At 29.6% G+C, this 16,129-nt stretch overlaps 1 protein-coding gene and 1 long non-coding RNA gene across 4 annotated transcripts; one reads left to right on the forward strand and one right to left on the reverse strand.

Annotated features, from left to right (window-relative positions):
- The first annotated feature begins 279 nt into the window (after positions 1–279).
- Positions 280–16,129, forward strand: LOC107455565 (uncharacterized). Of its 3 annotated transcripts, none has more exons than XM_016073181.3 (3): positions 280–587; positions 12,849–14,613; positions 15,644–16,129. In XM_016073181.3, the coding sequence occupies exons 2-3, from the start codon at positions 13,071–13,073 to the stop codon at positions 15,865–15,867; spliced, it is 1,767 nt and encodes a 588-aa protein (XP_015928667.1). In that variant the 5' UTR covers positions 280–587; positions 12,849–13,070; the 3' UTR covers positions 15,868–16,129. The 3 variants fall into 3 exon arrangements, with proteins under 3 accessions (XP_015928667.1, XP_071042020.1, XP_015928670.1); XM_071185919.1 differs by lacking the exon at positions 280–587 and adding an exon at positions 4,571–4,710; XM_016073184.3 differs by lacking the exon at positions 280–587 and adding an exon at positions 6,550–6,700.
- On the reverse strand, positions 1,919–5,437 carry LOC139426604 (uncharacterized). The gene is made up of 3 exons (XR_011637826.1): positions 5,216–5,437; positions 4,508–4,661; positions 1,919–2,122 (listed from the first exon to the last, which is right to left on the reverse strand). It is a non-coding gene; the product is annotated as an uncharacterized lncRNA (long non-coding RNA).

Raw genomic sequence — 16,129 nt, forward strand, 5'->3', positions numbered from 1 at the left:
CTGCTACTAAAACATTTCTGTAATAATTAAACCCATCGACAATATTGAGGCTGATGAAAAAAAAAGCAGTAAACATAGCTATTAAGTAACAAGACATATGTAATTCAATCGCTCGGACATTCGCAATAGGATCGCTAGATTTCTCTTTTTGAATCATACTCATATTTTTAGTTTTTGACAAGCAAAGCATGTTTCCTTTTCGTCAAATGTTTATGCATTACCCAGCATCCTTCGTGTATACAAAACAAATTAACGAGACAAGTCTTGTCTCTCCAATTAATTTGTTATGTAGAAAGGAGTCAGATGACTAGACTCTCTGCGGTGATAGACAGAATACATTTCTTTCTTTTTTTTCCTTACTGAACCGAAATTGCTTTAACGCCCTTTCTGAGGCTACGAGTATATACTATATCTATTTTAGACATCAGTCCAATGCACTCACCCTCTCCTACCTTATCGCAAGAGGGGGGGAAATCTCAAAAAAGCTGCTTCATGTCGGAATTAAATAGTTGTAGAATTGCAAAATTTGCTGTTTCATTTTCGGATGATAGCTGTTTGTAGAATACCCTTACTGAAGAAAATTACAGGTAAAAAGAATTATAATTCTTTTATTATTCATTTTTATTTCAAAAAATATGGTATTATATCTATGTGTAGTAACAACATATATAAGGAATTTCACCTCACTCACTCATGTTTTCTTTTTCTTCCTTTTTCTTATGTTTATTATGAAAAATTTTAGGTACAAATGTCTTAGGGAGTTGAAAACCAACTTGGATGTAACTTTTTTCTTCGTTAATTGATGAATTAATTACACGTGCGTAGCCAGATGTTTCAACAAAAAATAAGCACCTTTTAAGCACACAAAAAATATTTTTAATCAATTTCCAAAAACAAAATCATAATTAGGGTCTATGCTGTAATAAGAATTTTTTTTTTTTCTATCGCGTAAAGTTCTTAATTTATGAACATAAAATCAATAAAATTTTCACAAAATCATGATAAAATAAGCAGTTTCTGATAAATATTCCAGAGAAAATTGTGAAAAATCATGCATTTTTGTAATTTAAAACGACAATCGACACGGCAAAGAAAAAATCTCTTTTTAAAAGATGGAAAATTAAGCACTTTTTGCAAACTCCGAATAAAAAAGTCACCTTTAAGGGCTTTTAAATATGTAAATCAAAAATAAGTACCTTTGAGCACTTTTTAAAAACGCTACGCACCTTGTTACATTTCTCTCTCATAAAGCAACACTAATTTTAGATATTTGGGATGTTTCTTACGTGTGTTGCAATTCCATAATGCTTTAAAAAATTCTGACTTAAATTTTATTTTATAACCGCCGTTGAACAGCCGACCTAATTATGAGTTTACGGGTACCAATGTTCAATTCCGCAGCCTTGTTATTTTGAACTTAATTCAGAAGACAAGGAAACTTCTGGATTAAGTATTGGAAGAAATTTGCCTTGTTTGAGGACTTTTAATGGAACTAACCGGCATTTGCTGTACACGGAGAGGAAAATAACGATAACCTCCTATGGTTAGCCCGATGGACTCTACCCTATGATCCGTGTACCACTGAGGATATTTTACATCAGCACTGTGGTCGATGCGAGCCGGGTGCGGAATTCGTTTCTACCAGCTATCCCTGGGATTCGAACCCGGCTAACCTTATTAAGAGGCGAGTGCTCAATCCCCTGAGCCACCGCGACTCTTATCAACTTATATTGAGGCTGTTTAATAATTAACCTACTAAACCATATTAAAAAGCTGTAATTTGAAGTCCAACGTTTAAATATATAATATAGTTAAAAGCTGAACAATCCATGCAAATGATATTTTAAAAACCATTTTATTTTAATGCGTAGAACATGTTAAGAAATCATTATTTTTTATTAAAAGTTCTACTGCAAGGAACTATTGAAATAATGATTCCAATTAATATTTCAATCGATTCGTAACACAAAGATAATTACCTAATTAATAAATCGAAGCTAATGCATTTCTCTTTTCTTTACAAATATAATCATTTGTCGATAAATAACGCCTGTTTTGGGCTATTTTTCCGAGTATGAAAGATACAAAAGCATGTAGAAAAGTAGGTCGTGTTACATAATATCTACAAAAGGAAGGAAAAACTTGCTAAAAATATGTTACAAAATATTATAAAATAAATATAAAAAAATAAATAAATAAAAAAAATTTAAAAAAAACTGAAACATGCAATTTGTTCTAAAATATTACAATTATTACTGAAAAATTAAAAACTAGTTAAATAAATTTAAATTACTTTTAATTATTTATCAATTTATAATAATATAAACTATTATCAAATTAATAATTTTCTTTTGTTACTATTTAAAGGACAAAAGATACTTTTTATGATCAAATTACTTTATCTGACTCGATCATGACAATTCAGTGCGTACCAACTGGCGGCGAAGCTTTTTTTTTGCAACCCGCGAACTAAAATATATTAGTTTTTTTTTTTGGATAATTTTCGTAAAAAATCTATATGGGTTTAAAATACTTTNTTTTTTTTTTTTTGCGCACAATTTTCGGAAAAAATCTATATGGCTTTAGAATACTATTCTTTAAATAAACCTAATTTCTTCGTTTCTGTGAAATTTAACATATCAACGGTGCAAAAAAATTTATTTCTTAAGTTTTGCATCCAAAAAAATATTTATTCAAATACAAAAATAATCGTGTTGTTGCTCTTTTTTATTTTTAAATTTTTTTTTTGTATTTTGTTAAAATAATTTAGCATGAGCGTATCAGAAATTTTGTCGAAGAAATTCTCCCATTTAACTTTTTGAAACCACTCATTTTGGACGAAATTATTTGCATTTGTAAATTTTAAAACGCATGAAAGAGGGAATGAATATCATGTTTTATTTAAATTCCTTGAATTGAATATCGCATGAGTGGAAAAGGAAAGAAAATTTTATTTCAAATGCTCGATCATTTTTTTCTTCTTTTTTTTGCTATAATTACTGATAAGTCGAAAAATAATGCTAATTTATCACAGAATTAAATTTAAAAAAAAAAAAAATCTTGTCTCTAAGTTTCTGATTAAGAGAAGATTTAAAATTATACGTAACAATCATTATTTGAAACGCTTGTTATTTTGCTTTTTAATTTTAAAAAACCTTTGATAAAAATCTGACTGTAATATTTAATATTCATTCAAACATAAAAGAGTCCTATATAAAATGTTGATAAATTTTCGGACCGCCATTTGACTGGCATTTTAATTGCGGCCCCCGGCCTCATGTAAGTTGGAAACCCCAGATCTAGACGGGTTTCCAACTGGCGAACTGGGGGCCACATCCGGCCCGCGAAGCCTTTTTTTGTGGCCCGCGAATTAAAATATATTATTTGTCATTTCTTTGCAGACGATTTTCGTAAAAAATCTATATGTGTTTGAAATACTTTTTTCGTTAATAAAAACCTAATTTCTTCATTTCTGTGAAATTTAACACACCAACGATGCAAAGAAATTTATTTCTCAGGTTTTACATCCAAGAAAATATTTATTCAAATACAAAAATAATCGTGTATGTTGCTCTTTTTTATTTCATTTTTTTGTATTTTGTGAATATAATTTAGCATGTGTGTATCAGAAATTTTCTCGAAGAAATTCTCCGATTTAACTTTTTGAAACCACTCATTTTGGACGAAAATATTTACACACACATTTGTAAATTTTAAATTTAAAATGTAAATATCTATTCTCTGGTGGTTGCAGCAGACAAACCTCAATTTTCTCATTGAACATTTTGTGTGCTACTATGTAAGTTTTAATACCAACCTTTTTAAAGTTTTATATCTTAACAATTAGATATCTGTTGCACATTAATTGTTTAATACATAGGTGCACATTAAAGTTATTGTAGCCCGAATTTTTTAATATGCAATTAAATATTTTTAAAAATCTACTTCTTATTTTAATTTGTAATTCAATACTTTTGTTTTGTACAACTTGGTAAAAATCTGACAGTAATATTTAATGTTCCTTCAAACATAAAAGAGTCCTATATAAAATGTTGATAAAGTTGCGGACCGCCATTTGACTGGCATTTTAATTGCGGCCCCCGGCCTCATGTAAATTGGAAGCCCCAGTTCTAGACGAAACATTTATGGGTTTTTTCTCATAGCTAGTATATGGTCAAAAAAAACTACCTTTTGAGCAAAGAATAAACTTAAGAGTTCATATTCCTTTCTATATTTGATTTTGTGGCCCATCCTGTACTTTTTAAGATTACTTAGTACCGTGCCCTGAAATTTAATGAAACTTTTTTACGAAATGTTGACAAGGATTTTTTTTTTTTTTTTTGCATTAAGCGAGCGACAGACAAAAGCTGATGAGTTTCTCTTAATTATTATGATGTATAATTAGACGATTAGAAGTGCTTTTAGTGTTGTTTTTATTTCTAATGACAACATTAAAGTAAATACAGTTATAAAAAATTAACAAAACAAAAATGACCGAAGTTATTACCTAAGACAGTTTCTACTACTATCAGTTCTACAATCAGGTAATTTCGGAGTCGTCAATGAGTTTTCTAAGATCACAGAATAGAAGATGCTTACCCAGGCAATCGTGGCCTGCTGGTAGTTTCCGAAAAAAGCCACTGCATCACGCCTTGAATATTCTGGTAAAAGAGAAAAATTCATTGTGGTGGCTTCATAAACAAGGTTAAGGTGAGTCACAACTTGGTTTTTGTGTCCTAATACCTACTTTTTACAACACTTTCGCAAATTAGTACTTTTAAATATTCTGAAGAAAAAGAAATAAATAGCATTATAATTTGAAGAGTATATAAAAACTTAAAATTTAATGACGCTGACGGATATTCTTTAGCAAACTCGAAATATTACAGTTATTTTATAGTATTTAAGGTTTAAATAATAAAACTCTTAAAAGTTTACATTGAAATTAAATAATAATTGCTTCCGATATCAAAATTTTTGAAATTATTACTTTCTAGAGAAATAATAGTTTCAAAATATGTTTTGTATTCAAATGAATTATAAGCAACATAAAAACTGCTAAATAAATAAAATTCATTTTTGCATTAAATTGTTTTAAACTAAACAAATCTTAAGAGATTAGAATAATATTTTAACTCGTTTAAAAAAAGGTACTTTTTTAAAGCACCATACTTTCTGACGGCTGTTATTCTAAATAAATATAAAAAGTAAATACCCATTTATTTCTTCATATCTACCCTTAATCTTGATTAGGATATTTGTTAGGAGTTCGATATGATTCTTATTCGTTCTTTCAAAAGTTTTAAATGTAGTTGAAGTTGAAAATCATTGAGGATAGCTTGACGAAAGCTTCTTTGTAAAAAAATATAATTTTCGTTTGCTTTAAATTATTCAATAGCTTACAAATCATCCTTGTAAAACAATTTTTAATTAAAAAAAAGATATAATATTTGATAATTTAGACACAATCATAGATTTCAATGCAATTTAAACAAATTATTCTAACTAATGCACTTATAACATAATTGTTTACTATGCTTGAGCAAACGATTTTTAGGAATTCTTTTTGTGCAAACGATTCTATAAATGAAGCTATTTTAGAACAGTTTGTTTTAAAAAACATAGTATATTTTATAAATTTATACATATTGGATTAAACACAAATTATAACTTGTTAAACCTTGAATTCAAGTTTTAACCTATTTCTTATAGAAAATGTATATACAGTCCCTAGCCATATTATTAGACGCACTATAAGATTCTATGTAATTATCAGGTATCAGGTGATAATTACATAGATTATCAGGTGATAATTATCAGGTGATACTATACAGCTGTATTGTTTTTACTCGGATGAAACCGGTTTACATTTGTTTACGCTCCTGTATCAATTGCTTAACATTGTAATACAATACGTTAAAAATAAATGCAAATAGGAAATTTATCCTATCGCCAAATTTATATTATATATCGTCTAATTTAACCAATTGAGACACTAACGTAAACAAGTGAAAACCGGTTTCAGTCCTATAAAAACAATAAAGCTATATAGTATCGCCTGATAATCAAGATTTTACATAGAATCTTATAGTGCGTCTAATAATTTGGCCAGGGACTGTAGTTATTCTTTTGCATTAACCTATATCTTTTATTAAGGACAAAAAACAATAATAATGAACTTTAATATGCTATGTCAATTTTAACGTAAATACATTGCAATTTTATTTGGATAAGATATAACATATAATTTACTTTTATGAAAGACAATTTTAAGGATACGTCGGAGAGAAAAGTTCAATAGATTAATGAAATGTTAGTCTGCGTGACTCAATAAGTTAAAAGGCGAATAGTATTTGACCCTCATTATAGGCAACAAAACGTTATAAATTACATATATTGGCATTGAAAAAAAAATTCGCTCTGTAAAATTCGCACATGAGGAACCTTCTTTAATTATTCCAGAGTATATAAAAGAAAAATGCGACAAGCGAATCTGAAGAATGTGTGATGTTCCTATGGCAACAATGACAATAAAACTTTACCGCTTCAGTTATCAAATGGAATCGTTTGGCACAGTAACTTATTCTCTTAATTTTGCTTCACAGACAGCTCCTGTAACAGTTTACGGATTGTTATTTTTGTGTTATATAAGCAGAAATTAAATTTAAAAAAAAAACGTTTTATTGTACAATATATGGAGGTAAGAAATTGGAAAATTTTTTTATTTAAATAATTAACATAGCAATTTATATAAACTATAAAAAATAAACGATTATTGTTTATGAAATTTTGTTGCATTAAAAAAAAAGTGGTTGGTTAAAAGGGCTAAAATTATACCTTTTTTTAATCACTTTTAAGTTGGATTCTTTATTGTTTTAATTATTAGTTTTTATAAAAGTTTATATGTAATAATAAATGCGAAAAAGTTGAAAAGTTATTTATGTGACAGAACTTTATTCATATATTCTACGGGTAAACATGAATAATGTTGTATGAATTCACACTATTTCCTGATGAAACTGTCATTGAATCGTCTAGATAGATCACTAAGCTTAATTACTCAAGAAAATGTTTTGAATAGTTAAGTTCATTGAGTTAATTATCAAAGCAATTATTATAAATCCTTCTAAAAACTTGAAATGACTTACAAAATAAATTTTATAAATTATTTGCCTGATTGCATTTTTTTAAGTAAGTCAAAAGCGAGGAAACATGTTTTGATTTAAAATCTAATTTTTTTAAAGAAAATTACAGGGAATGGAAATATACACTGTGAGTTAATAACTTCGTGTCCGTCTGCGAAGGAACCGAGAGTGTACAGTATCGGTTCTTGTTAAACTGTTCTACCGTAAAGTGTTTAAGTGCAGATCATCAGACCACCAAAGCGAGGATGCCATTCTTTTTGTAAAGGAACAAAATCACGAGACCGTTTCCCAGACCGTCGCTAATAGCCCCTTGTGTTACTACTAACTACTCTGACATTTTCAACATACTTTTATTATTTTCATTATTCAATAGCTATATATTTTATCATACAAATATTGTTAGATCGAATTATTATCGGTATTTAAGTAAGAAAATAATTGGAAAATAATTTTATCGATTAAAAATTAAAGAAATTTGGGTGAGATTATATTTACGAGGATCTCTGGGCTAGTAGTTCGCAACAAAAATAAGAATTTAATTCGGTGAAAATTTTTATAGGAGACGAAATCAGACTATTAAACGCCGAGTCAAACATTTCAGTTAAGCGCTGAGTCGAATATTTCAAATTATCATTCTACAACTCACATTACAGTTCAAGTCGCAGAATCTCTTTCATTTCAACATTTATTTTATTTAATAAACTGGATTAGCTCTTTTCTAAACTCGCTATTGCCCGCCAACCCCTAGAGCTTCTTGCACTGTTCTTTTAAGATCGATTATCTAATTCTTTTCGTCTTAGTCCTGTAAATACCCCAAATCTTATACTTTTTTTTTTAAATTTTATATTTACTTCAAATTAATTTATACTTTGTTTAAATTATAATAAAGGCTTCTTTCCCTGACTTCACATCCACTATTCCAACAACATGAACTTCTTTCTAACTTGTCAAAAAATTGGCATTTTACCAAATCCAGCAACTCGAATTGTTTAGAACTTCACGGAAACTCTATGTTAGTTTGCATAAATATTAACATCAAAACCCTTGTCAAAATAATCCCAACTTTATTACTTTTTAAAAAAATTAAAGAAATAAATAAGACTATTTGGACAGCTTATCTTTTAAAAGACAGGAATTTTTTGTTCACCTTGTGGGATTATACTCGTATAAATAAATTTCATTGGAAAACAAAAATTTTAAAAATTTATAAACCAAAAACATATTAAAAATTTATAAACCAAAAACATATTAAAAATTTAAAAAAAAAAACAATTTTTTTTTTCAATTCGTGGCTGCAAAAATTTTTTAAGCTTAATATAAATAATTTTCTCTTTACATTAAAGAATTAACCAAATTAATTTTTTAACTGCTAAAAACGCTATTTTAAAATTTAAACGAAGTTACTACAGGTTGCTCACTTTCAGACATAATAAATTACTTGGCTCAAAGAACAAATAAAATAAACTTCCAGATAAAAGAAATTTAAAAACCAGTTTCAGCATTAATAATATTTTCTAATCTCTCTAGTAATTATTGCAAAAATTGCATTAATATAGGTTAAGCTTGAAAGATGGTCAACAGATCATTAAATCACGATAAAATATAGCATTCCTGAATTGCAATTCCTGACAATTATTACAAAGGGTTGCCAAATTTGAGTAATAAAAAATGTAACGGCATTTAATCACTAATTTCTTTATTATTTGGTGAGATAATTTCAAACAGGGTATCCATTTCTTTCAGTCATTTAAGGATTTTTCGCAAAATGAACTTAAAATTATGAAGAAAAATACCTAAAATACATGTTGTAAGGTGAAAGAGGAACTAAACCATGCGTATTTGAGACATTATGTCTGATGTAAAATATTACACTAAAATGACTCAAATCAAACTCAAGTCGATAGAGCTAATAGTTTAAAAGTTTCATGCATTAAAAGCCCAGTTTTACTAGGCAGAAATTCCTTCGGTGGCAAAAATATTTATTTTCAACGAAGTATTTTTAAGTTTTTGTTAAAGAATATTTAAATTTTAATAAGCTAAAACTTCAATAATTAATTTATTTGAAAAATCATTTTTTATACAATATTTCTACGGAATCAACCTCTATTCCTACATTAATAATTTAAAAGTAACGTTTCAAAACTTCACGTTTTTTTTTTTTTCAAATATCGTAGAAATAAAAATGAATGTAGTTTAGAATCGTCTAACACCCACATCGGGTAATGGTATTTTAGACACGCATTTTAAGAACATACAACTATTATTCCTAAAAGCTTTTTTTTTTTACATGCTTCTTTTTTTTTACTACTTACACACTTTTTTTCTACATACAACTATTATTCCTAGAATATCTTATTCGCTGACATTTCTAACTAGAAAGTTAATTATTCAATGAACTTACTGCCATTCAGCTTTATTTTTGAAAGTTAACTGCCTTTTCTTGTAAGCCATAAATAAAATTAGTTTTGCAATCACGTTTTATTGAATAAGTCTAATAATAAAAGTAAAGGCATGATTTGAGTGAAGTTTATTTTAACATTTAATGACTCGATCTTACATGCATTTTATGTTTCCTTCAAATAATTAATCGACGCAATCAAAACCTTTCAGCTTAAAATAAATCTAACAAGTTTAATAGATGAGTCAAAGCAACATATATAGCTGCATTTTTTTTAAGAGAATGTTAATTAAGTTAACGTAACGTAAATATCAAGTTAAGTGAACGTTCATACATTGTATTAAATGTTATTAAGATTTATACAACTGATTGAAACAGGGTGTGAAATTTTCTCTCCACAGCACGCCATTGGCGACCGAATATTTAGGGGTGGCGAGTAAGTTTAGTCTTTAAAAAAGATTATGTTTCAAATCTAACTACCATCCATGTTTTTCTCAGAGGTTTACGTGCAACATCTGTGAAAAATATCACAACACAACTTCGGCAGACCTTCGAGACTGTCGGTTTTGAAATTCGCTAGAATGATTTATTCAGAATTTCTATAAATGGACCCCCCCCCCCCANTGGCCCCCCCCCCCTCAGCATATTTTGATCCTGAGAAATGAAATGTTAGTGCCAGAAGTCAGCGGTAAGCAAACATGAAGAGCTATAAGTATGATAAACATTACTGATGTTTTTCTTATTTCAATATGTAGATGATATTGGAATCATAACGAAAACTTATGGCTGATTTATTTTAAATACATAAATATTGTTACTATTTTTGTTGAAATAAGTATGGTTCACATTTTCTACACCCTTTTAAGGCTTTGGTCACCAATAAGCTCTTCATACATTTGTTAACATTTTAAAAAATGCTTATATTTTTCGTAAAAATAGCGAACAAAAATTTTAGTTCGGCTAATAGCTTTAGAACTGAAATCTCACGCCCTAGATTTAAATATCAAACATACAAGCTATTTTTTCTTATATGTAAAATTTTTTGACCCAATCTTGCTTTTAAAGTAAACTTTAAAATTGATGAATGATAAAGTAAAATAAAAAACTTTTATCAAAATTATTTATTATTTTATTAAAATTATTGACACATATTTAAAATACTTATAATCAAAACATATTTAGTTAACCGCTATTTTAACATAAAATGCAGTAATTTTTTTTTAGGAAACTTAGAAAGTTTTGATAAAAATATGAACATCAGGTCAATGTGGGTAGTTGTGTACATTTGTTTATTTATTTATTCAAATACCAACATCCACCGAATTACACACTGACGCAAGAAGAAAAAAAAATCTATCTGCGGGTCTTTCAACGGTTGAAAAGATACTTATTTAAACCGCATCTCCTGTGTCTAACCGTATTCAATCGGTTTAAGCACTTAGTAAGTATAATTGTTGAGTTATTCTTTAAAAATGCTTTTAAGTTTTAAGCCATTTATTTTTATTTAAATGCGAGTTGTAAGCAAGTCTTTTTCGAAGTTAAATGCATAGAGTGCTTTATTTAATGGCTTCTTTTTTCGTATAGCTAAAATATAAAAATATTTTTCAATCAGCATACAAAAAATGTAGATCCGAAACTGTTCAGATGATATCGGAATTGCTGAAATGAGTGACTAACTGTGTATCAAATTATAGCACGTTTTATTTATTTTAATATATATATATATATATTTTAAATATTTAATTTTAAAACCTTTGATGTGATAAATTTCAAACTCAATTTATCAACTTTCGAGAGTGTATCAACTATCAACAATTTATCTGTTTTCGAGATGCAAGTCATTTCAAAGAAAATATCAAAATTATTGGATTGTATAGAAATTTAATATCACAGTACTTATTAGTAGATTAGGTATCTATTATCAGAAGTAATTAAGCATCATTGACGTTAGTAACAGTGTGGAGACTCTCGTATGATCTTGCTAAACTGAATAGTACCTTAAAATGTTTTGAAAAGTTAATTATTTTTTTAAAAAATCAATTAATTGTTCACCGTGAGAATGCTAGATTATGTTGATTGCATTCGACACTTTCAAACAGATCTTATAAGAATTAAATAGAGGTAGTAAAATATATAAGTTAGGGGTTTTCAACATTTTGTGTCCGAGGGCGCCATCAATATCAAAGAAGATAAACAGTTTATATCGGAGTAGGTACCATTTTTTTTACATATTTTCTAACACGACATTTCCATGGTAGCTCAGGGAATAGAGCGTTTGCTCCTCAATGAGGAGCCCCAGGTTCAAATCTCAGCGGTGGCTGGTTGATGCGAATTCTACTTCCGGATCTCGCCTACCCCTGCACTGACTTAAAATATTCTTAGTGGTAGACAGATCGGGGAATCCCCTTGTCATTGGGCAAACCGTGGGAATATTTCGTGGTTTTCTTATCCATGTAACGCAAACGCGGGTTAATTCCTTCAAAATTCCCCAATGGGTTCTAAATTGCTAGGCCACATTGAATATTGAAGGTCGTAATTCAGAATTGACTCTTCTGATAAACGCCGTTTATAAAATAAAATAACCTATGATATTATTTTGTTAAAAATTGAAATAAAATTGGATAAGAAACAATTCAGTTTAGATTTTGTCTAAAACAGACAAAATATGATTATGCTAACAAATTAATCATCTAAATACTACGGTGTTGAAAAATATTTTAAAAATTATTATACATTACAAAAGGGATGAATGTCATTTCATTATGTTATATTATTTTTGCCGAACTAATTAAACTTAACAATGAATACCATGGGAAATAATTATAGCTGCAATTCTCAAACTGTCTTTCAAATGCTTGTTTGTCAAAGATATATGTCTCGTATGTTGGTATGCTTAATGTCTTATTATTTTTAAATTATTATTATTTCGATCTTAATAAAACACTAAATAGAGTGATTCGGCAATGATCATTTTTTAACAACATCCAAGAATTTTGCATTACAGTTATTATTTGAAATAGTTGTACTACGGCCTTTTAAATTTTTTTTTCATTTATCTATTGTTATAAACTGAATGAAATAGTTAATGGATTACTACTGGTTAAAAACTCTTAATGCTCCTGGCGTTAAAAACTCCTAATATACTAAAAATAATCAATCAATAATTTAATGCATTAATAGGAAATTTATATACACAATCTAAATATATTTGCCTTGGTTTCTTTTAACCTGAAACAATCGAACATCATTTGTTTGGCTTTTACATTAAGAAAAAGTAACGCTTTCATATTTTTCTTACTTTTCAGGGAATGGAACTGATTAAATACAACTAAACGAACTTAGCAGTCTTCAGGTTTATTAACAGAATAACAGAAATTAAACAGAACGCAGTTAAACAGAAATATCAGATTTTATAATTTTTTGAAAAAAATGTTTGCCTTCCGAGAAAATAAAAGGAAATCCGTTCAAGAAAAACGCTATTTATCTGATGTAAGATAAATATGAGCTGACCATTAACTAATTTTGGAATGTCGAAATTCAAACATTATTTTCGTGTTATTCGCTTCAAGTATTTGGGATCTCTTAAAAGATTGGCAACATGCTATAATACAGTCACGATATTGTTAATAGGTATGATTGTTTTAGCAATTGTTTATCAAGAATTTGATAGTGACAAAGAAATACCTGTATCGAAACTGGATGAATTTATGCCCGCAACGTATGGTAAAGAAACTATTAAATCGACTCTAAACCCAAAACACCTTACTTCAAAAACGACTTTTGATATTGACAAAGTTCAATCAATAAAAGTTCAACCTAAATCAACTCCACTATTTAAGAAAAAAGAGGAAGATATTGTTGACGGATCGTTAAAAAATCCACCACTCCAAAAATTGCCAGTTATTAAGCTGAAATACGTTGCTAAAAACCCACGTTTCAAAGTCAAAACCAAAGAGGAAAAATTTATAACCCCTAAGAAATTAACTTATAAAGACATATTTGGACGTCTGGCACATCCAAGACTATTTCCTAATCCTACACAGACTGTTCATAAACAGGAAAATGTTGTAAGAACTAGCCTAAATGACTGGATTCAAGCTAATAATCCTCGCGATCAATATAAATTTTTAGTATATTCAGCTTATTGGGACGATCGATTCGATCAAAACAATAACGTCAGAATAATGGCTGTTATGGTAACAAAACATCCCCCACCCGTATTTTGCCGCCTGCAAATGGCGGACGGTAAAACCATTGATGCTCGTGTCGTAAAAAAAGTCATGAATGAACATTGGAGATTAAAGTACTGTTCTCTTTTTATCTCTTGCGAAGTCGCCAAGAATACACCATCGCCTTTAAGGGTAATAGTTTCTATTAATCGAAATTTCACTTTCTCTGCAATGTTGCCGGTTCACCAAAACAAAGAGGATGTCGTATCTCCAAGAGGTGACATTGCTGTATGCGTGAAACCACTTCATTACAATTACGATCGAGCTACATGGCTCTTAGAATTTATCGAATTTCATCGCCAACTTGGTGTGGAACATTTCTTTTTTTACAATCATACGGTAGGTCCAAACGTTGACGCTGTTTTGCGATACTATATAACACAAGGCAGTGTTACAATTCTTCCTTGGACTTTGCCCGTTAAATCACAGAAAGAAATAAGAACAGAGGCTATATTTTCTTCCCTCAATGATTGCGTCTTCAGAACTATGTACTTCTTTCGATATGTAATAATGTTAGATTTCGACGAATACATCATCCCTCGCGAGCATGAAACTTACATGGACATGTTGCATCAATTGGAAGAAGACAATAAACATATAAGAGGCCGCCCGGGTAGCTTCGTTTTTAAAAATGTTTTCTTTTACCTCTACTGGGAAAACGACACCACTGTGTATGGAGCTGAACCTGAAAAACCACCACAATGGGTACCATATCTCATTACTCAATACAAAACTAGAAGACTATCTACTTCAATGAAAATAGGAAGCCGATCTAAATATATTGTGGTTCCAGATCGCATAATAGAAGTTGGAAATCATGTGGTTTGGAGGCATACCTCAGGTAAGTGTATCTAATTTATAAACGTAGTCCAAACTATTAGGAAGTTTTCTTTCTCTCTTTTATTTTTCTAACTTTATTTGAATTGCAAAAGTTAAAAAAATCTGAAGAGAATTGGAGTTAAATGATTAGATTGCTCTCCGAAAGTGTAGATATTTGTTGAAATGCTAACAAGGTCATATAAATAGTGTAAAGATGCGGTAGACCACATAATTTACAATAGTCCTCATAATCGTCGCATATCCAAACAATCGATTATAGTCCCCTTAATAATTCATGGCAGCAGAAAATCCTCAGCGGACATGTCGTATGATTATACGGTATGTAAAAAATCCCAGTGCCGTATTGGCTCTTGGCATTTCCGGCAAAATTAAATTCCTAGTGCACTTTAGCATCCAAATAGTCTTGGTGCTGCCATCTAGTGTGGCAGAAACCAGACGTCCAAATTAACATGACCAACGATATCTCACCCATTGTGGTGGTCCTGAAAGAGTGGATACCACCCCTGGAGAACGCGCTAGGTCTGCTTATCGGCAAGACCGATTGTGCAGCTCATTTTTCATGAATCATCTTCAATTTAAATTCATTGGAGGTAAAAGCAATAAAGAGATTAATCTTTTTACAGATGTTTCGAAGATTTAAGAACTTTTTTTACTACGAGTGAAATTTAGAGAACTAGCGTAACTGTGTATTTTAATTTAATCTCACCCCCCCCCCTCAAAAAAAAATGGGACATCTGATCTGCGAAGCCCATATATGAGCTTATTACCACATTTTCTGGCTTAGGGTGTTCAAAAACACTTATTTTCGTTCGTAATTTATTACCAGTCACTCTAATCTCTGAAAGCTTTAAACTTTATTGATAACTATGAGAAATCGCATGACCTTAACACCTCTAAATTTAGAAAGAAATTCGCTAAATGTTTCTTGTGAAATATTTTAAAAAAATGTCTAAAACTGAAAGTGTCCCTTCCATTATTGTAGGGTAGTATATACGTCATGCCTTAGCTCTTTTTAACTTTATATATTTCAGGCAGCAGAGCTATAAGTGTACAGGACACAGTTGCCCTACTACATCATTATAGGATTTGTGAATTTGGAGGATTTAGTTGCCTCAAAAAGGATAGTGTCGTGGATCGCACAGCTACGAAATTTGGACCAGACTTGTTGCAGCGTGTCACTCGCAGCTGTCGATTGATTTTCTCTGATCGAGATGGCACGTGTCCCCTGTCACCCCCTCTTGGAAGTCCATGGTGACGCATTTAAAATATCATTCCTTAATGATGTTCATTATTGGTAACACTATCTACCATAATGTAACATCATTTCTATATTTCATTAATCTCTCAACATGAAATTAACATAAAAGCAATTATGTGTGCAACTGTTAATGTTTCTGAAACGAACTATCTTTGTTGTAAATAGTATATTTACTGTATTTGTTGTACATAGCAATTTAAAAAGGTTTTTTTTTTTCTTTTTGATCAGATAATTATGAAATAAATTTTTAGAGAAAGCA

Source organism: Parasteatoda tepidariorum, chromosome 9 (assembly GCF_043381705.1).
Source record: "Parasteatoda tepidariorum isolate YZ-2023 chromosome 9, CAS_Ptep_4.0, whole genome shotgun sequence".
Taxonomy (NCBI): domain Eukaryota; kingdom Metazoa; phylum Arthropoda; class Arachnida; order Araneae; family Theridiidae; genus Parasteatoda; species Parasteatoda tepidariorum.